Raw genomic sequence first — 20,915 nt, 5'->3', positions numbered from 1 at the left:
CTTGTGGTGTGTGTGATCACTGTACCTTTGCGTGCCTGAAGTCCTTGAACTCGAGTCGCGGTGAGTGCTCGAAATCCGGCCCTGGCTGCCTCGAGTGCTCCTCGAGCCTGTTTTCCGGCCTTTTCGACAGCATGGAGGCTATCGCGAGCACGTTGGTGATGTTTCCGTAGCCTGCGGTCGCCGAAAGCGCGTCGATCACGTGCAGCCCCGTGTCTTCGAACGCGTTTCTGCCCTTTTTCAGCCAAATTGTCTTCACATTTGCCCTAATCCTCTTCGCCAGGTCGATTCTTTCCTCTCTGCTTAGGTTTTCCGCGTTCTCTATTCCTCCTTCCGCGTTTGCGTACGCTGTGTGCTCGTACAGGCCTTCTGTCGCTATCCCTCTGCTTTCCAACTCGCTCCTCAGCGCCGGGTTAATGTAGTTTGCCAGCGCCAGGACCTGCTTCGCCACCTGCTTGTACACTCTCGGCGGCGCATTCATCACTCTGCGCGCTATCAGCTTCTTCAGCAGGTCCCACAGCGTCGTGTCCTCCGGCTCCAGCTCCGCCTCCGCCCTCACCAGCCTCAGTATCATCTTCGCTCTTTTCAGCGGCATGATTCTGTGTCCTGACTCCAGGTGCCTCCTCATCAGCCCTGCTATCTGCGGCACGTTTGCCAGTATTTGCGTGGTCTCCTTCAGTGTCTCCGGCCCTTTCCTCCACCTCCTGTACAGCCTTGCTGCTTCTCGCAGCTTCTCGTGCGCCTCCGACTCCTCCTTCAGCTTCTTTATGAACGCCCTCGCTCCTCTCGACGTGAAGTTTGACTTGAGCGTGAAGTTTTGTAGCAGCTCTCTTTCCGACCTGTATCCTGCTGCGTGCGCTATGTTCTTAACGATTTGCAGTGCGTACTCTGGGTGCAACGCTGCTGCTACGCACACCAGCTTCGCTCTGTTCTTCCCACTCAGGCTCCTGTATACTTGCTCATCCACTAGGTCTTTCGGACTCCACCTGCCTTCCGTGTCCTCGTCCTCTTCTCTGTAAAACGGCTCTTCTGAGTACGGGTACCCCTGAGTTTCAAACGTGGTTCTTATTGGATACGTTTGATTACTTGCGTTTTCTTTGTTGTTTCTGTGGTCCACCTGGTTACACGCCATGGTCGACGCCTTACTCATATACTCTCTCTTTACTACGTCACTCAGCACTCTAAGCCTTACCTCCGGTGGTATTCCCAGCCTTATGTACCTCAGCAGGAACATCATTGTGTACCTCAGCAGCTTCGCTCCTATAAGCGTGTACGCTTCAAACTTAATTCTTCTAAGACACAGTATGTCCTCTCTCGTCTCCTTATTCTTCTCATCTTCTAAAGCGTCATTATTTTCATTTTTCTCGTTATTTATGTTTTCTACCTTTACTTAACCATCTACTAAACTATACTTCTATTCACTTTACCTTTTGGGTCCAGTATGTTGATTCCGAATTTACCTGTTATTGCTCCCACTTCTCTGTACAGCATTCTTGGTGTTATTCTCATGTGAAATGCCAGTCTCTTATATATGTTTACGAATTTTTCATCCGCTACGTTCCAATTAATCAATTTACTCTGGTGCCTTAACTCACTATTCCCTCTCACGGACTACTATTTATCAACATCTTACCGTAGTTACTTATTTTAATTCTATTATTTTAGTTTACTTACCGTAGTTGTGAAGTATATAATTGTGCACGTATTTGTTGTAGTCGTCCAGTTCCTTCTTCTCTCTATTCGATATCAATCTGCTTTCCAGGAACCTATTGTACATCGTCATCGACTCTAGTGCCTCCTTTTCCTAAAAATGTTAACAGTACGCCTATTTTCAGCGCATACACACACTCATTTTCATATCTATTTAACTTCTTTGCTTCCACATACCTTCTTCTGACATGGATTTCCTTCTGGCCATAGCCATTCGTATATTTTTTGTCCAAATTCTCCCAGGTCAACTCCAAACTGTTCCAATAAATCATTCTTTTCCTTTTCTTCTTCTTTTTTAACTTCCTCTTTATCATTTTTTCTTCTTCTTTTTACTGTCTTTTTCTTTAAACTTCCTTTCGGCACCGTCTTCGATACATTCAACTTACTCTTCTTCGCTTTATTTGTGAACGATTGCACTTTTCTTGACGATACCATATCAACATGGTACCTTCCATGGCTCACGCTGTGTCTATTGTTAGTTGCTATGAATCCGACATGTTTGTTTACTAATTTATGGGCATATATAACCTCAAAATAAAACAAAATAACCAAAATTAAAATTCTACAATTCTGTGTTAAAGTGAAAATATTTAAATTTAATTTCATCGAACATTATTAAAAAATATTACTTATTAATTTACAACAATTTATTTTCAATAACAGTTGTTAACATTTGACAAATATGAAAATGTTAAAGTGTGTATTACGTTTCATAATATAATTGAAAATACGAGGGATTCTATGATTTTATTTTAATTTTTAATAAATATGAATGTATATTTCACTGTATTTATTAATAATAAATAATACAAATTATCATAAATGAACATAATATGTGGTTCCAGTTGTAATTGTAAGGATGATTAAAAATGCAATTGAAGATATACACACAATTAAGTATATATAAAGATTGCTGTATGTAAAATAATTAGGTGTGTAGCGTTAATGGTATTGATTTTGGTCAATTAAACTGAAAGAAGGTATATATTTGTAATTGATGGTGTTCCCATAATCAATAAAAGGAATATAATATAACTTTTAAATTAAGAATAATTTAAAATTAAATACAAATGTTAGAAAATGATATGATTTACACCTTTGTTTTTGTTATTACTAATATTTACAGTTTTTGAGTCCCCATACATTGGACTCTATCTTTAACCTTATTTAACCCTCAAGTTTATAGTTTGTATGTATTTATTTAATGTTGTTTAAAAGTAAGAAGGAATATAGTCCAAAAGATTTACAATTTTGGGAATCGTTTGACGATTACACATTGGATAATCCTCACGCAGGGGTATGTATTCGACATTAACATCAAATCCTTTTCAGGATCCACGCTTTCTCCAGTCCAACTATTTGAACCTTTGTAAATTGCGATACACTCTCTATTGTAGGTGCTGTAGAGAGTTGGGCGAGGATGACCCCCGTTGCAAGTAATTGAACGACATTGTTACGGATTAAAATTAGGTACCAGTACTATAGGACCGAGTTATCCTGCACGCAAGACTTTTTAGACCTGGTTAACAAGCATAGGGAGGAAGGTACGCGGTTATCGACTCAATTTTTGTCAGGAACCCTTTCCATGGATACCATGCCAGACAGACAACTGCAGAATATGCGCCACTAGGATCACACATGTATAGGAATAAGCCTAAGATTTTTGAGAATATTGAGTGGTAAGTGAGCACCTGATATATAAGGTTTAGGAACACACCCGAGCTCGAGGAAAGTGTATCGACTGAGTTCCTGAGGTAATTGAGACTTGTTTGACTGCCGACTTAGGATATTCGAGGGCTTGGAAGCCCCCGCAATAAAGCAGAGCTTTATATTCGGAGTGAACAGTGTGACTGAAGCAATTGAGAACAACGAGCGCCTGTGTTTGGTGATACTATTCCGATGGAACGTGTAAGTCCTGGTCGATTTAACGATCATAGGCCAAGTGTAATGATTCAGCACATTCCAGTGACCTGCAAAAGAAGGAACATTGACTACTTGACGTTTTCAAAAGCAGTTAAGCTCAGCCGACTCCCCTTTAAGAATGTAACATGTATGGCAGTCAAGGGTGAGAGTTGCGAGCTATTCAAGTCACTGATTCGCTGAGTGATTAGTCATCCGAGTCAATCAATGGCTAGGTATATGGATCAGTAACTAGCGTCTTAAGTCATTGAGTAAATTATTTAATGCTGAGAGACTAATATTTATAAAGTATACGCTTGTACACAGATGCATTTAGATGTGAATGTTGTCTTTTAAAGTTGGCAGTAAAGTGTTACTATATTATAAATAATAGAGTGGAAATGTGTGTGTATCATTCTAAAGTTTCAGTAAATTATTAAAATAATAGTGGAAATAAATAGAATTGCGTAGAAGGATGAGTTGGGTAAAATATGTAGCAGCTTATGAATAAAAGGTTAAATATGTTGTATATACACAGATTAAGAGAAATTATTACTTTCATAAGAAATTATAAGTTAATTTTTATGGTATAAATAGTATATCAACTCTCTTGTTAAAGATATAAGTTTAGGTAGGTCAAGGGGACACTATTAAATAAGTGATACAATATAGGTATATTTTGGACAATTTTTTTTATTATATGTTAGACTTACACACTCTTATCAGTACATGCAAGCCATGAGTAAATGTGTAAATAAAATGAGAATATTTTGAGGAATTTCGCATAGTGTCCACAAAAGTAATTATATGAAAGGTATTTAAGACGTATCAATCTTAAAATGATGCTTGTATTGATATATAAATCATAGCGCAAGTGGTATTATAAATGCAAATTTGTATTACTTAATGTGTAAATGCATTTGCGTCCTTTGATTCAGTCTTAAGCAGATTGTAAATTAAACCTATTTTTAATTAACGTAGTGATATCATGGAAGCTTATAAATTATTATTGGCATCTGTGGTAATTTTGGGCGTACAGAAGACCCTGTGTTCAGAGGAGTCCCCTTTGGACGAGAATAAGCTCAAAATTTTCAGCTCTACGGGCTCGGGTGAAACCAATTCTGAAGTCGATCACTCCAAAATCCAAGTTAAAAACCACGGCGAAGCTGTGGAATACAGATTTCCCAAAGAGGTTGCCGTTGGCGAGGTCAAGTACGACGACGTTCAGGTGTGTGAGTTGGATTCTAGCTTTAACCCAAACGCACTCTATTTGATGTTGAAACGTAGGGCGATTGTGCTCGTTTCCGGCGACATATGGAGGTTCTACATCAAGAATGAAAACGGCTGGCAGTTTGACGGCCAGAAGACCATGGAGTCAATGGAGCTCGACATCGGCAACAATGAAACCACTGGCGACGTCTCATACTCAGTCTCAGACGGCACTGCTTTGTTCAGACCTCTCTCTGATAAATTCTTCAGGACCGTCAAGCAGGGCTCTGATACCATCTTCGAGACCGAGGACTCCATAGAGTACGCCAGGAAGGTCACGCTGGAAGGCGTGAACTCACACGACCAGACTCTGCTCGTTGAGCTCCTCTGCGGTGAGATTAAGACCTTCATAAGGCAAGATGGTGGTTCTTGGGAGCTTCAAGAGGACAAGAAGCCATCTGAGGAGAAAGATTCCAAGTTGAGGGGAGGCTGCCTCAAGTTCAAAAAAACGACTGGATTTTTGGACTTTGACATCATAACAATAGTGTTAATAATTGCTGGAGGTATTTTGTTGCTTGTTTTGCTGGGCGTCTTAATCAGAATCTGCCTTAAGTAATCCATACATACCTCCCCTGATTTAACCCATGATTTAGAGTAAGCTTTGATGAAATGTTTTAAATTCCTCTTTTTGAAGATTTAACAATTATTTTAATAACAAATTTGAGGGTATGGAATAAATGTAACCGTATCCGGTTTAAATTAATTTAGCTTTCTATTGGGCTTGCTTAAAGCTTTAAATTAATTTAAATTATGATTTGTTATTTTAATAATTAGATTTGGGGGGATATTTAGAACCATAGAGATATAATTTAATTATTATTCATTAATGGTTCGCCATAAACTCAATTAAATGATTTAATTTGGTAAAATGAATACACCTATATTTCACATTACACATCTGGCCCGTAATAGTATAATAAGTGCCCTTAGTTTAGTATACATAAATTGCTATTAAGGAAACCAACTAGAAAAAATATATTAAAACAAATTCAAGCTAAACTGTCTAATTAATTTCTATAGAAGTAGGATAGGTAATTTACTAGACTAATTAATATTCTAATCCATAAATTACTAATTTTATATTTTATATAGTAAGAATCAATTATTAATTTATGTTTTAATTGTAGTATACTATAAATAATTACTACAAAATGAAGACGTGAATGAAAAGTCGTTATATTGATAATTTTTCACCTCTAAAATAGTTAAAGTAAGTGAAGTTATTATATATAATTTGAATAATCTATTCGTACTTTTAAAAAATAAAATAAATGGTCTCATTAAAATTCTGACAGTGTGACGATGTGTAAATAGATAACTCAGCAAGTCTGAGTAAAATCGAGATGAAATCCACAAATTATATAGTGTGTTAAAAAATGAAATGATTGGCAAAAAGGCAAATTTACAAATAAAGTGAAAATGGTTTATAACTAGTAGTAACTCTGACTGTATGCCCCATGTTTAACGTAAATCTTGACCTTCTAATGGAGCCAGTAAAAGCCAGAGAGGCTGCATTTTAATTGAAACAGCATATTTTCAGTTTAATCACACACTTTTTAAACAAATTGCTGTTTTTGACTCAACTTTGTACCATATATTTCGAATAATACATGTCTTGGATAAATTAGAAGGAAAATCATTGATGACTTTTATTTTGATTCCAAATAATGTTCTTATATATTTCCTTGTACAATATCTATGGAATCTTGTAAAATATTCCCAAGTTAAGGGTATTCTGGTACCTGGTTTTGGTGCCAATGCTCTATCAACTCCGGTTTTAATGGTATTGGAGCCATTAACCTTTCAAAATGGAATATTTAACATAAAATGAATATAATTTTAATATCATGGTGTACAATAGTGACTATAGTACTACTATGTAAACTTGATAGAGTCAGTTGTACTGATCCCAATCAAAGTTTAAAGAATACATCAGATCCTAATAATAGTCAACCAGTTAGTTCTCAAAATAATGAGCCTCCTCCCAAACCACCCGATTCAGCCAACCTGAGTCAATCTAGTAATGTAACTTTAATTACTGTGAACATCGATTTGACGGAAAGCACTGATCAGGTTGTATATGAACACGATACAGTTAATAAAGCTCAACGTTGGACTTGTAAGGAAGGATTTTTAATTGAAAAGGTTACAAAAGAAGCTAACGTCGTATGGCAAGATGATGTGAGACCCGGTGATAGAGTCGTTATACGAGAAACAGAAGATGGTCTCAAGGCAAAGGTATATCGTCCAGGTGATATTGAGGGGTCAAGTTCTAAAGCCCACGCTCAACAACCTGGATCTAGCACACCTGCACCTGAAACCGCTGCACAACCAGTATCAACTACACCAACTCCTCCCGTAGCTACACCTGCACCTAAACCAACTGAAGCTACACCTGTCGCTCAGGCTTCAGCTGCTACACCCAAACCTGCTGCTCCAGCTCAACCTGTAGCACAACCTGTATCATCTACACCAGTTACCAAACCTGTAGCTCAGCCAGTCGAATCTACGCCTGGGTCACAAGTTTCTGCCACAGTTCCAACTAAGACTGAGGTTTCAGCATCCCAATCTGTTTCAACCAAACAAGCTGGGCATAGTTCTCCAACTCTTATTACCGTTGCCTTTGAGTTGAGAGAAAGCACTAATCAGATCAATTACGAATTTGACGCTGACAATAAAGCCCACCGTTTGAAGTGTAAGGATGGTTTTTTAATTGAAAAGGTTACAAAAGAAGCTAACGTCGTATGGCAAGATGATGTGAGACCCGGTGATAGAGTCGTTATACGAGAAACAGAAGATGGTCTCAAGGCAAAGGTATATCGTCCAGGTGATATTGAGGGGTCAAGTTCTAAAGCCCACGCTCAACAACCTGGATCTAGCACACCTGCACCTGAAACCGCTGCACAACCAGTATCAACTACACCAACTCCTCCCGTAGCTACACCTGCACCTAAACCAACTGAAGCTACACCTGTCGCTCAGGCTTCAGCTGCTACACCTAAACCAGCCCCTGAACCTGCCCAAGCTGTATCTACACAAGTTGCTACACCTAAACAGCCTGATCAAGTGGCGCTACCAAAACCAGTTGCACAACCTACAGCACAAGCTGGACCGGTGGTACCTTCTCCACAACCAGTTTCTACCACACCTGCATCGTCTACACCTGCTACTAAACCAGCCGAAGCGACACCAGTATCTCAAGCCAAGCCTGTTGTATCGACTCCTGCAGCAAAACCAGTACCTGGCACTCCTGAGGCTGGACAAGAATCATCACAAACTGCAGGTAGTCCACATTTAATTACTGTGAACATCGATTTGACGGAAAGCACTGATCAGGTTGTATATGAACACGATACAGTTAATAAAGCTCAACGTTGGACTTGTAAGGAAGGATTTTTAATTGAAAAGGTAACAAAAGCTGGTAACGTTGTATGGCAACCTAAGGATGGGAGACATGGTGATAGAGTTGTTATAAGAGACACAGATAAAGGCCCTAAGGCAAAGGTATATCGTCCAGGTGAAACGGAGGGTTCGAGTTCTACAGCTCAAGATCAACAACCTGGATCTAGCACACCTGCACCTGAAACCGCTGCACAACCAGTATCAACTACACCAACTCCTCCCGTAGCTACACCTGCACCTAAACCAACTGAAGCTACACCTGTCGCTCAGGCTTCAGCTGCTACACCCAAACCTGCTGCTCCAGCTCAACCTGTAGCACAACCTGTATCATCTACACCAGTTACCAAACCTGTAGCTCAGCCAGTCGAATCTACGCCTGGGTCACAAGTTTCTGCCACAGTTCCAACTAAGACTGAGGTTTCAGCATCCCAATCTGTTTCAACCAAACAAGCTGGGCATAGTTCTCCAACTCTTATTACCGTTGCCTTTGAGTTGAGAGAAAGCACTAATCAGATCAATTACGAATTTGACGCTGACAATAAAGCCCACCGTTTGAAGTGTAAGGATGGTTTTTTAATTGAAAAGGTTACAAAAGAAGCTAACGTCGTATGGCAAGATGATGTGAGACCCGGTGATAGAGTTGTTATACGAGAAACAGAAGATGGTCTCAAGGCAAAGGTATATCGTCCAGGTGATATTGAGGGGTCAAGTTCTAAAGCCCACGCTCGACAGGTATCAACACAGACTGCTACACCTAAAGAACCCGATCAACCCGTATCATCTACACCAACTCCTCCCGTAGCTACACCTGCACCTAAACCAACTGAAGCTACACCTGTCGCTCAGGCTTCAGCTGCTACACCTAAACCAGCCCCTGAACCTGCCCAAGCTGTATCTACACAAGTTGCTACACCTAAACAGCCTGATCAAGTGGCGCTACCAAAACCAGTTGCACAACCTACAGCACAAGCTGGACCGGTGGTACCTTCTCCACAACCAGTTTCTACCACACCTGCATCGTCTACACCTGCTACTAAACCAGCCGAAGCGACACCAGTATCTCAAGCCAAGCCTGTTGTATCGACTCCTGCAGCAAAACCAGTACCTGGCACACCTGAGGCTGGACAAGAAGCATCACAAACAATCCCAGATACTTCTGACCAAACAAAAGATAAGGAACCTGAACAGTCTAGCGTAACACCTGAAGCCAAAGAACCCTCCAAATCTGTGCCTGCTACTCCCAAACCAGCTGTTTCAACTCAATCAGTATTTACACCATCGATTTCAATGGCTGAACTTTTTTCACCTGACCCTGAAGATTTTGTAGAACAGCCGGCATCCCCAAGCCCTAAACCTGAATCTAGTACACCTGAAGCAAAACAATTATCTCAACAGCCCTCTGAAACACCTAAAGCTAAAGAACCAGATACGTCTGGTACAACTCCCAAGTCAGAAGCTGACGTTTCAGTTCCTTCACCTTCAGGTGTTTCATCAAAATCTGAAGCAGTGGATCAAAAACCAGATCCGAAGAGTGCATCTGAGCCAGCACCGGAACAGTCTTTGTCACAACAACCTGCGTCACAGGTTACTAAAGAATTAGCCAAGCCGCATGAAGAAACTAAGCCAGTAGCTCAACCTGCACAACCATCAGAGGAATCTAAGTCAGTTGCTCTGCCGAAAGAGGAACCTAAGTCACTTACTCAGCCGACAGCCGAAACTAAATCAGTTTCTGAACCAGTATCAACTACTCCTACGGCTAAACCTGCGGATAAACCGGCTGTCGTAACACCCAAACCAGCTGAATCATCCCCAACACCACTTTCATCTCCATCTGAAACTAAGGAAACGAAAGAGTCTTCCGAAAAACCTGAAGCTAAAGAAACGAAACAGTCCGCTGAAACAAAGAAACCTGACAAACCTCCAACAACTGAAACCGTTAAAAAAGAATCTGATTCCGATGCACAGGCATCAACTGAAACATCCCAGTCTGGTGTGTCTCAGGGATTTTTATCAACAGGATCTCAACCTGCACCTAGCTCCCCTGATGTTAAATCAGTAATCGTATCACCTAAACCAGCTGAATATGTAACTAAACCAGTATCATCTACACATGATACTAAGGAATCTGTTTCAACTACTCCTATGTCACAATCAGCCGTTTTAACACCTAAGACGGATGCAATACCTATATCCACCACTCCTGCAAAACCGACTGAGGAGTCTAATTCGGAGACACAATCATCAGAAGATCTTAAACCAGCGATTAAACCAGTTGCTCAGGCTTCCGTTATAACTCCTAAACCTGTGACTCCTGCGTCTGTTATAACTCCTAAACCTGTGACTCCTGCGTCTGTTATAACTCCTAAACCTGAGACTCCTGCGTCTGTTATAACACCTAAACCAGCAGCGCAACCTGTATCGACGTCACCAATCACACCTGCGCCAAAATCTGAAACTGAATCTGTATCCGCAACTGATAAACCTACTGAAGAAACAGAAAAATCGGGACTAACTCAGGGTTTTCTATCATCTTCAGCATCGCAACCTGAGCCTACCACTGGTGATAAGTCCGAAGAACATCAACCGTCTGGTTTGTCCCAGGGATTTCTATCGACATCAGGTTCTGAAGAGTCTGAAGAGCCCCAAGAGTCAGGTCTGTCCGAGGGATTTTTAGGGTCACCAGGAGGTCAGGAATCGGAACCACCTCAGCCTGAGGTTAAGAAATTGCCCATACAGTTGCCAGATTTTGAATTGCCTACTAAAGAAGAATTTGATATTTGTAAGTACTTCCGAAGCCGATTTACAAAAAATCCTATAATTCTTAATATTGGTATGAAGTTCAGCACTTTGTTGTTCGATTATACATATAAAGACGACATTCATACCTTTACTGCAAAAGAGGTTTTTGTATTTGGATGGGTCGAAGAAAACGCAACTTTGATTTGGGACAGTGGAGAGAAAAAGGACTACTCAGAGAAGGTTGAAGTTAACGACGACGATGTCCTTACGGTATATTTGAAAGATGGGAAAACAAGGGTATTTGAAAAGGATGGTAGTGAATGGAAAGAATGGATTCAAGACTATGAATACGAAGAGTACCACTTTAGTGAAGATGTCGATTCAGCAGCCATTCAATGTTTCGGACGTAGAGTATGGGAATACGACGAGGGAAACGAGTTTAATACAGTGCACATGAGCAGACTCGGAGGAAAGCTGATTTTGACTGAGCTTAACGAAGATAAGCCTGACTTCACAAAGCCCTCAGTTGATGTATTCACCCTTGGTAGTGAACATCCTAATGATTCGAAGAGGTACTATTTTGTAAAATTCAGCGAAGACGAGGGCCTTTTCCTTTTCAGGAAGCGGACTAAGTGTACGAAGGTTGCCATGAACGGAGAGACGATTTGGAACCACTACGTCAGTGTGTACGGCGCCACATATCCAAGTGCCGTGAGCTATTACAGTTCTAGGGAGGTGAACATTCACTTTTTTAACCACATTCTGTTGTTGAACAAAAAAAATAAGGTGTGGAAGCTTTCTATAGACGTCGATGGTAACGTGCTTACGTCATCCCATAGACGCAAGTTTAAGAAACCTGTGGAAGAAGTGCCCCCTGAACCCGAACCAGAACCTGTGCCAGAGCCTGAACCAACCCCTAAACCTGTTGAACTCGACATAACGAGTAAAAACCCTACTTCCGAGATTACTTATGGCACTTACGATAGTTCAGCTATCTTTCTTATTGATAAAGGTTTTGGCTTTAACCTGCTCAAAGAACATGAAACAATCATTTGGAAAACTGATGTTCACAAGGAATATGCAACCCATGTCGAGCACAATTCGACCAAGGGTATTGTTACTATCAAGTTGGGGAACAATGTTAAAAAGGTCTTCAAAAGGTCGTCCGACGGTGTGTGGGATTTAGAGTTATCACGTCCTATTCCTGCAAAAACCGACAAGGCCACTCTTAGTAGTATTGCTTTCAAGAAGTCTTCCGGTAAAAGAGCTGTCGAACTTGACATTGACTCTGATGATTCCACCCAAGAATTTGTTCACAAAGTACATGGTAACCCGACTATTTTCACATCCAAATGCCATACCACGTTTAAACAAGTGAACCATAATTGCATAACGATCTGGAAAGCATCTGGTGATGAATGTGCCAATAAAGTCGAATTTACAAAAAGATCTTCTGGTAAACTCGATGTAACAGTCATCTTGTGTGACGGGAACAAGAGATTATTTGTCAAGGATGTTACTAAGGGGTGGATGGAGATAGATCTAACAGCAATTAACCTATATCCCATGAACGTCATGTACGAACACGACACTTACTTCTACTCCAACATGTTGCAAGGGTCCACTAGAACGTTTGAAGCCAGAGATGGGTTCGGCTTCAACCACGTTAGATGCAAGTCTGGTAATAACTGGTTTGACATTTGGAAATCAGTTAACGAGAAACAATACGCCACGAAGGTGGTCAACGAAAACCAAAGCAAGGTGACTGTCCACTTTAACATTGGCAGGGATAAGGTCTTTAACAGAGCATCTGATGGTAAATGGACAGAAGAGGGTGCTGTTGCTTCTCCTGCGGCATTCACAGTTGAAATTGAAGATGATTCTCCTGTTGATACGCCTGTTGATGCGCCTGTTGATACGCCTGTTGATGCGCCTGTTGATACGCATGTTGATGCGCCTGTAGATACGACTGTTGATGCGCCTGTAGATACGACTGTTGATACGTCTTCATCATCTCAGCCATGCGAAATCTCTGTTTCACTACCACAGGAGTCTATTCTTAAACGGGCTGTAGCTGCCAAACCAGCTCCCGTCTCCGTGAGTCGACGTGGTAGTACTGCCAGTCTTTCTGAGTTCAGTGACACTGAGAGCATTGCATCTTTGCCTGGAGATGATGACGAGACGTTCCTCAATTTACAAAGAACCGATATTACAATTGTAACTAAAGATGCAGCCAATGTGGAATCGACCAACGACTCTACCAAGTTTGAGGTTGAAGAAGATGATGAAGAGCTCGTTTATTCCTTCAAGGATCCAAACAAGTGTGTAGAAGTTAAGTTTAAGGATAAACTCGTTTGGAAATTCGATAGCTCTAAGAACGTTCATCCGAAAGAAGTTTGTTTTGTCCTATTTACTTCATTTGTCATACTCGAGTTTGATGACGGATGCAACATCAAGGGATTGAAAAATGGCGAATTCAAGTCTGTAACCAGAAGCGTGTTGAAAAATATAGTCAAAAAGGGTGTTGAAGAAGACTCCAAATCTAAAGAAACTGCCGAATCTCAACGGTCTTCTTCAGCTTTATCTACACCTTTACGTGCCAGAGCAGGTTCTATTGTGCAAATTGCCCAGCCAGCTGGACGTGCGCCACTTAGAACAGCTATCAAGTCAGTTAGGAGCAGTACTCCCATTTTCAAAGCTAGTGCTTTATCTACACCTGCTTTTACCGATGTTAATCTATCAGCTTCAGAGGCCGATGACACTAGTGGTACCAGTTCTTCTTACTTATCTCTTTCAAAGACAGGAGTTGATCTCGACATTTTGTTAGTTATTTCTACTTCTGAATTCGAACATAAAAAAGTCGATAATTATGTCACATATTCGGCCAAGGCAAACCATGCTTTCAAAACTGTCAAGGATGGTACTACTGAAGTGTGGAAAGCAACCGATGCCAATAATTATTCGACCAAAGTTGAAGTAGATATGCCTAGCAACTATAAAGCTGTCACTGTTTTTCTGGATGGTGATATTACTAAGGTGTTTTTGAAAGACTCTCAAACCGGTAAATGGACTGCAATTGACACATACAAAGTCAATCCTATTACTCTTAACGTCAACAGTAACCAGACCACTTACTTTTGCGATAACATATTGGATAACAATGTCAGAACATTTACTGCCAAAAAAGGATTTCGTTTTAATGAAGTCAACGCTGGTTCCGGCATCATTAAGGTTGAGATTTGGAAAACTGATAAGGAGAACGAGTATGCAAATAAGGTTGTCAATGAAAGCAGTAACAAGTTGACCATCCACATAGGAGAGGGTGCCAATGCTTCAACTAAGGTGTTTAACAAGGGATCTGACGGCAAATGGGTACATGTGGAAATGACCCTTCCCAAATCAACCCCCGATTCTCAGCCATCTACGGAATCTAGACCATCCTCTCTATCATCTGCTCTTGGTGCCAAGCCATCACCACTAGCAATTGGCGCTAAAGCCCAACCGTCTGCACTGTCTTCTACGATTAGACCCAAACCAGCATCTCAACCATCTGAAGCAATGAGTAAACCTGAAAGTAAACCAGAAGATAAAAGTGATTCATCTTCAGAAGCAGCAGATGCCACGACTGAACCATCTTCAGAAGCAGCAGCACTTAAGACTGAACCATCTTCTGTGGCACCAGAAGTTAAGAGTGCGACAGCTAGTCAACCAGAAGCTAAGAGTGATCCATCTACTGAGTCACCAGCAGATAAGACTGTGTCATCTTCTGAAGCATCAGAAGACAAGTCGGAATCATCTTCAGAAGCAGCAGCAGTTAAGAGTGCGACAGCTAGTCAACCTGAACCAAAGAGTGAGACACCTAGTCAACCAGAAGAGAAGTCTGAATCATCTACAGAGGCACCTGAAGTGAAGACTGTACCAGAAAGCCAACCGGAAGATAAGAGTGAGTCTGTTGTAACATCACCGTTATCGAAGGCTCAACCTAAACCAACCGAGTCATCGACAACTAGAACTCCTTTACTGACACCTAAGCCTGCTTCGACTGCTGTTTCTGGCACTCCATTACTCAAGATTGGTTCCACTAGTGCCAGAGCATCATCTACTACTCCTGAGTCAACCACTTCACTTGCAACCCCTGGCTCAACCGATACTAGAAGTGGTCTGGCTTCTGAGGGTTCTAAACAAGGAGAGACTGATTCTGCTCCTTCAACAGCTTCTGGTACTGATTCTCGACCAACCTCAGGTACTGGAACATCTGGCTCCACTCTTACTGGTACTAGCACATATTCCAGACTCTTTGAGACTTCAGCTAGCTCTCCACTTAACACTGGTACAATCAACTTAACTGCTGCCCGAAGGCCTTCAGTGGCCTCAGTTACTTCAGTTACAAGTAAAGCTGTAGCCGTTAAGATACAGGATAAGACTGAAAATGCCAAACCTGACGATGAAGAGGATGAAGACGATTTAGTGACATCTGACCCGAGTGAATCACGTGTTTTAATTCATTCTCCTTCAAACGATCAAGATTCGCAGAAATCTGATAAGGATGGTGAAGTTTCTAAAGAAGATGTAACCGTGTCTACAACACCACAACCCAAGGCTGTTTCATCTTTAGGCTCCTCGGCCCTCAGAGGTTCCACAACTGCAATCAGTGCGACTCCTGCAAATATTGCTTCTGCTAAACCAGTCAGTTCTGCCGGGTCAACTTCACAGACGTCAGATTCGCCTTCGTCACCCATCGCCGCCCCCAGCACTTCTACTCCCTTGCTTAAACTTAGCCAATCACCTTCCAATTCTTCACTTACCTCGGTCTCCTCAGCTTCAACTGCTTCGCCTGCTTCGGGAGTAGCTAGGCGAGCCTCCGTTACACCTGCTTCACCCGCTTCAGCTGTAGCTAGGCGAGCCTCCACTACTCCTGCTCCGATTGCAACTCCTGCAAGTAGTACTTCTTCAGAACCGTCTCAGGCAACTCCTGTCGCAACTGCAAGACGCCCTTCAGTTACTCCAATACCTGCTTCAGGTACCCCTGTGCCTCGAGCAAGACCTGCAGGTTCAAGTGGTGGACCCTCACCTTCTGGGATCGTCATTCCACTGGAAGATTGATTTTTTTTAAAACGTTGCTGCCAAAACGTTAACTGGACTGAAATTTTCAACGTTGGTTTGTTTCAATAAGCTATCTGGCTATAGTGTAGAGGCTGCCCAAACGAATCGGCCTGATTCCGTTTAGGGCCGCACTCGATCAGGTGTTTTTGAGGTTTAGTTAAGACAAGCCAGTTCTCGCGAGCTTGTCGCTATCGCATTCCAGGGTGCTGTGCCCTCATCGCATTCTGGTGTCATACCCTCAGGCTTTGTGCTCTCTACCATACTGTAACAAGTTACTAACTGCAACACTCTCGTTTGGCCTCTCGGCCCGGCTTTAAGCCTCATGTATTTTAGTCCATCGCAACCACCGAGAGCACGGTAGCATCGCCTTTCGGCCTCACTGCGCTACCAGTCATCGCAAACTAACTGAGTATTTGACTACACTCGAGGATCTGATGTCCACAAGTACTATAGTTTATTGCAATGTGTATATATAATGTCATATCAAAATGAAACCCATACGTGTCAGTCATATTCATTTCCTTCCTTACATTTGCTGTGTGTCCCCGCATTTACAAAATGTGTATGGAATCTCGTGTAGGGCGTTTCATCGTTGCTGCCGAGTATCATCAAATATACGCCCGCACATTCACCTATATACTATTCTATAATATACACACTTGTCTACTCTGACGTATTTGTATGCTGATCTTTAGATATAATACTCATTGTGGCATATTTGACAACTGACTGCCATGTTCTGTTACCTGTAGTACACCCTATGTTATCCTCATACTGTTACATTTTCATATACATACTCATGTATGCTATATGATGATGCTTATAAGTGTATAAACGTAGATGTAAATATATATATATATGTACATATATATGCGTGTGCATACGTGCGTGTGTACTCGTCCACTTTATATAAATTACGACCTCGTCAGCAGCATCAGCTTCTTTATCTGCTTATTGTGCTCATTGAACTTGAGTATCCAGAATATTTGCGTCAGAATCAGCATTGCGAAGACCGAGTACGCGTTGATGTACCTCGCCACGCTCTGCCGAAGGGCGCACGCCACTCTCCTCCACAGCGCCAGGTACTCGTTCAGCAGACTCGCGTCGTTAGTGTACAGCCACTCCTCCTCTCCGGGCGCGCTGTACATCTGCTGTGTGTGCTTCAGGCACTTGCAGTTGTACCTGATGATGCAGCCTATCAGCTTGCGCCTATTCAGCGTCGCGTGGTACTTGCTCAGGTTGCTCAGGAGCCTCGTCCTCCTGCACTTGCTATCGTTTGGCACACACAGACTCAGTCTGCACATGTTTCCTGAATTCATCGCCTCCTCGCTGTCCATGTACAGGTATCCCACCTCGTACTCCGAGTAACTCCGTATTCTCTGGTAGTACTTCTTCCTTCCACCAAACATCTTCTGGCCATTGAACTTCCTCCGTGTGATTACTTTATATCTGTTTATGTTCAGTTTTCTCAGTGCTTCATGAAATTCACTTGTCATATTGTTCTTCGGCTTACTCTACAATGGTATCAAAGGCCGCTATTACAACTACTATTGGTATTGATAATAGTACCATCTATTTGTAGTCCTAACTAACTATATAACCAGTACTAATATTTATTAGTAGCAACTGCATCGCCTAATAACTAAGTAAAATACCTCATTGTCTCTGTATATTTGCTGGTTTATCGCTATGTTCAGAAGCCTCTCCACTTCGTAGATCTTGTTCGAGAGCTTGTTCGTCAGGTACTCCAGCGACTTGATCCTCTCCGACAACTTAAGCAGGACGTGCTTGTGCACCTTCTGGTCCTTCTTGTGCAGGTCGCTGTCGATCTCCTTGCGCAGCCTCGTGTTAAGCCCTCCGTGGAAGCCAACGTGCAGGTCTGGGCGCAGTCCTCCGTTAAGCTCATCGTTGTGGAGCACTGAGTCCAGGTCGCTGTGCAGCCCTGGGTGCAGGTGCGTGTGCACGCCCTTGGGAAGCCCGCTCTGCATCTCATTGGCGTAGCATCTTTCGTCGAAGTACTTCGTTAGGTTGTTTAAAAAGTCGATTCTGTACATGTTCCTGTTCATCTTCACTAGTTTTTCCTCCACCTTTTCGCTATTTCTGTCCAGGTTAACTGGGTACGACGACGTTGAGTCCGGCGATAGGTTGATGTACATCAGCTTCCCTACCACTGTTATTGAGGATATGTACTCGTCTGCGATTCTATAGTCGCATCTTTCCACTAATTTTACGTCTTGCGTTAGGCTTTTATACTTTTTTATTACATTTTTTACCAACGATCTCCCATCTGCGTAGTAGAAATAGAACCTATCTCCTCCCTTAACTCTTTTATACACCTTACTACTCTTATTGAGCTTACTACAGCTACTTCTACCTTTTTTACTGTTACTACTATTCTTATGTTTCTGATCTAAGTTTACATGGTCACTTTTTTCACCATTTGTGCCTTGTTTGGCATTTGTACTGTTGTTTTCATGGGTTTCGTGTTCTCCTTGTTTCTGATTCTGATTTCCACTGTTCTGTCTTACTTGACTTCCCTGACTATCTGAGGTTAATTCTGTTTCCTTTTTATCTTCACTTGCTTTTTTACTATCTTTATCTATACTACTACCTTGTTCTTCTCCTTCACCTAATGTTTGTCGTTTACTTTCCTCCTTTAACTTCTCCAATTTATCTTCTTTTTCTCCTAATTCCTCTTGTATATCATCTAATTTATCTTCCGTGTTTATTTGTTCTTCCACTTCCACATTACTTTTGGTCGCAACCGTATCACCTTTAGTAGTCTGACTTAACACTTCTTTACTGTCAATAACCTCTATATAATCTTCTTCGTTCTTATTATTACTATCATTATCATTTCTGTCACTTATAACTCCCAATTCATCTAATCTATCCATTTGTTCATCCTCTTTAACACCATTTATGGCAGCTACTTCCCTGTCACCGTCGTAGTCATCTGTGCTCGTACTACACATTGTATCCTCACCTTCACACTCATTACCGACGCTTCCGTTACCTACTTCCACCCACGTCTCATCTTCATGGCCACCAATTTTGTTGAACTTAACGCCCTTCGTGTACTCTGTGAACAGCAGTGTCGAGAACGACTTGAGGTTGAAGTAGAAGTAGCATTTGTATGTCGAGACTACTCCAAACGTGTCTATGCACACCAGCACTGGCACTTCCTTTATTCCCACGTCGTTGATGATGCTGTAGATAAGGCTCTTTTTGCTCTTGATGAAGTCGAAGACGACTCTCTCGAACCACGTGTGTTTCCTCGGCAGCCTCACGTACTCCAAAATGGTCGAGTAGTAGGCTGAGTACTTCTCCAGCAGCAGGTACGTTATGAACCTGTTGCAGTTGAACTGGAACAGCAGGTTAGTTCCGCAGTACTTCTTACTCTTCCCTATCTTAATCAGCCTGTGGAGCAGCTTTTTGTTGTACTCGTCTCTTCTCAGCGCCATTGACATCAGGAACTTGTAGAACGAGCTCATGATTGTGTTTTTTATATCGTACAGGAAGGTTGGACTTGCGTCCAGCTTCGCCTTGTCGAACATCCTCATCACCTTCACTCTTTCACTTCCGCACACTCCTGCACTGTCACCCCCGGCGCCCATGTTCTTACTTGAGTAGCTGGTGCTCCCACAGCTACCGCTTGCTCCTTGTACGCCTGCCGCACTTGCCCCTGGCCCCTCCTCCGACTGATACATCGACTTATCTTCTCCTATTTCACTTTCCAGGTACTCGACTGCGGTGATTCCGTACACCTTCATCTTCGTGATTGCGCAGTAGTAGTTGTCCTCCTCCTTGTGGTAGTCCAGCAACTCCACCTTCACGTACTTGCACCAGCAGTCGTTCTTATCGCTGTCGCACAGGAATGCGAGGTCGAATATTTCATTCGTCAGCGGCTCAGTCTCGATCTCTGCCAATGTTACAAACTTACTCGTTGGGTACACATTCGATACTGATATTCGTAAGTTCCTACATCGAATTTGCTTACGGTCTTAAAACAACACGGTGTTACTAGTAACGATCAACTTATTTACAACTATTATGTAACTAATATGTGACCACCAAATACAAGTTCACCTGTCGTATTCTGGTGACTGTCGTCTAGCTACTTTATGGACGCTTACTTGTATGACGATGCGTAAAATTCGTACGACAGAAACGATATCTGCTGTATTAGTATGCTTTCCTGGAAGGATAGTATGAACCAGTCTGTTGTCTGGCACGGGGCCAGCATATATATGTTGTTGTCATACCGCAGTATGTTCGATATGTTCTCTAGCGATTTGGAATGTGCTATTATTTTCGCTCCGGATTCCTCCGTTGCGAAGTCGTAGCTCAGCGAATACAGGTTCTCGTTATATGGTTTTCCTCTAATTATGTTTGCTGACTCTCTGCTTGATTGCGATTTAACTTTTAGCTCTGGAGGGTCAAATAATAATATTTTACGTACAAATACAAACACTAATAATACAAAGAATACTGCTCTCAGCAGATATTCGAATTTATACTTTTGTTTCCTATAGCCTATTATTTTACAATCCTTTTTCAAAGGAATTCCCTTTGAAATTTCCGCCATTCTAATTTATTTTAACATAATATGTGTACCACATCTAAATTGGGTAGATTATTCACATATTAGCATATATTTTCTCATTTTAATTTTTATATGTAACAAATATTTTTATAAGTTATTTATTTAATGATTTTTTAAACCTTTTGTTAATATATGCTTCCCAATCTAGGATTCTATGTTATCGTGGTGTGTAGCGTTGATTGTTTAAAAA

The 20,915-nt window shown here is 41.7% G+C and overlaps 5 protein-coding genes across 5 annotated transcripts; 3 read left to right on the top strand and 2 right to left on the bottom strand.

The window, feature by feature from the left end:
- Positions 1 to 16: 16 nt before the first annotated feature.
- On the bottom strand, positions 17 to 2,142 carry TOT_010000546 (conserved hypothetical protein; the record flags this gene model as incomplete). The annotated part of the gene is made up of 5 exons (XM_009691090.1): positions 17 to 1,386; positions 1,425 to 1,550; positions 1,672 to 1,801; positions 1,885 to 1,962; positions 2,071 to 2,142. 5 exons carry the CDS (start codon positions 2,140 to 2,142, stop codon positions 17 to 19), a joined length of 1,776 nt encoding a protein of 591 aa, XP_009689385.1.
- A 1,203-nt stretch (positions 2,143 to 3,345) lies between these two features.
- On the top strand, positions 3,346 to 3,810 carry TOT_010000545 (uncharacterized protein; the record flags this gene model as incomplete). Its single annotated transcript, XM_009691089.1, has 4 exons — positions 3,346 to 3,386; positions 3,411 to 3,461; positions 3,493 to 3,615; positions 3,645 to 3,810. The coding sequence occupies 4 exons, from the start codon at positions 3,346 to 3,348 to the stop codon at positions 3,808 to 3,810; spliced, it is 381 nt and encodes a 126-aa protein (XP_009689384.1).
- A 784-nt stretch (positions 3,811 to 4,594) lies between these two features.
- Positions 4,595 to 5,431, top strand: TOT_010000544 (conserved hypothetical protein; the record flags this gene model as incomplete). Its single annotated transcript, XM_009691088.1, has 1 exon — positions 4,595 to 5,431. The coding sequence occupies one exon, from the start codon at positions 4,595 to 4,597 to the stop codon at positions 5,429 to 5,431; it is 837 nt and encodes a 278-aa protein (XP_009689383.1).
- Positions 5,432 to 6,702: 1,271 nt separating this feature from the next.
- On the top strand, positions 6,703 to 16,119 carry TOT_010000543 (uncharacterized protein; the record flags this gene model as incomplete). Its single annotated transcript, XM_009691087.1, is given in 5 exon segments — positions 6,703 to 8,404; positions 8,420 to 11,383; positions 11,402 to 12,001; positions 12,029 to 15,063; positions 15,088 to 16,119. 5 exon segments carry the CDS (start codon positions 6,703 to 6,705, stop codon positions 16,117 to 16,119), a joined length of 9,333 nt encoding a protein of 3,110 aa, XP_009689382.1.
- A 153-nt stretch (positions 16,120 to 16,272) lies between these two features.
- TOT_010000542 (uncharacterized protein) lies at positions 16,273 to 20,707 on the bottom strand (the record flags this gene model as incomplete). The annotated part of the gene is made up of 4 exons (XM_009691086.1): positions 16,273 to 16,498; positions 17,038 to 17,633; positions 17,775 to 20,100; positions 20,256 to 20,707. 4 exons carry the CDS (start codon positions 20,705 to 20,707, stop codon positions 16,273 to 16,275), a joined length of 3,600 nt encoding a protein of 1,199 aa, XP_009689381.1.
- Positions 20,708 to 20,915: the final 208 nt, after the last annotated feature.

Source organism: Theileria orientalis, chromosome 1 (genome assembly GCF_000740895.1).
Source record: "Theileria orientalis strain Shintoku DNA, chromosome 1, complete genome".
Lineage (NCBI taxonomy): Eukaryota > Apicomplexa > Aconoidasida > Piroplasmida > Theileriidae > Theileria > Theileria orientalis.
This window is presented reverse-complemented; position numbering and strand designations above follow the sequence as displayed.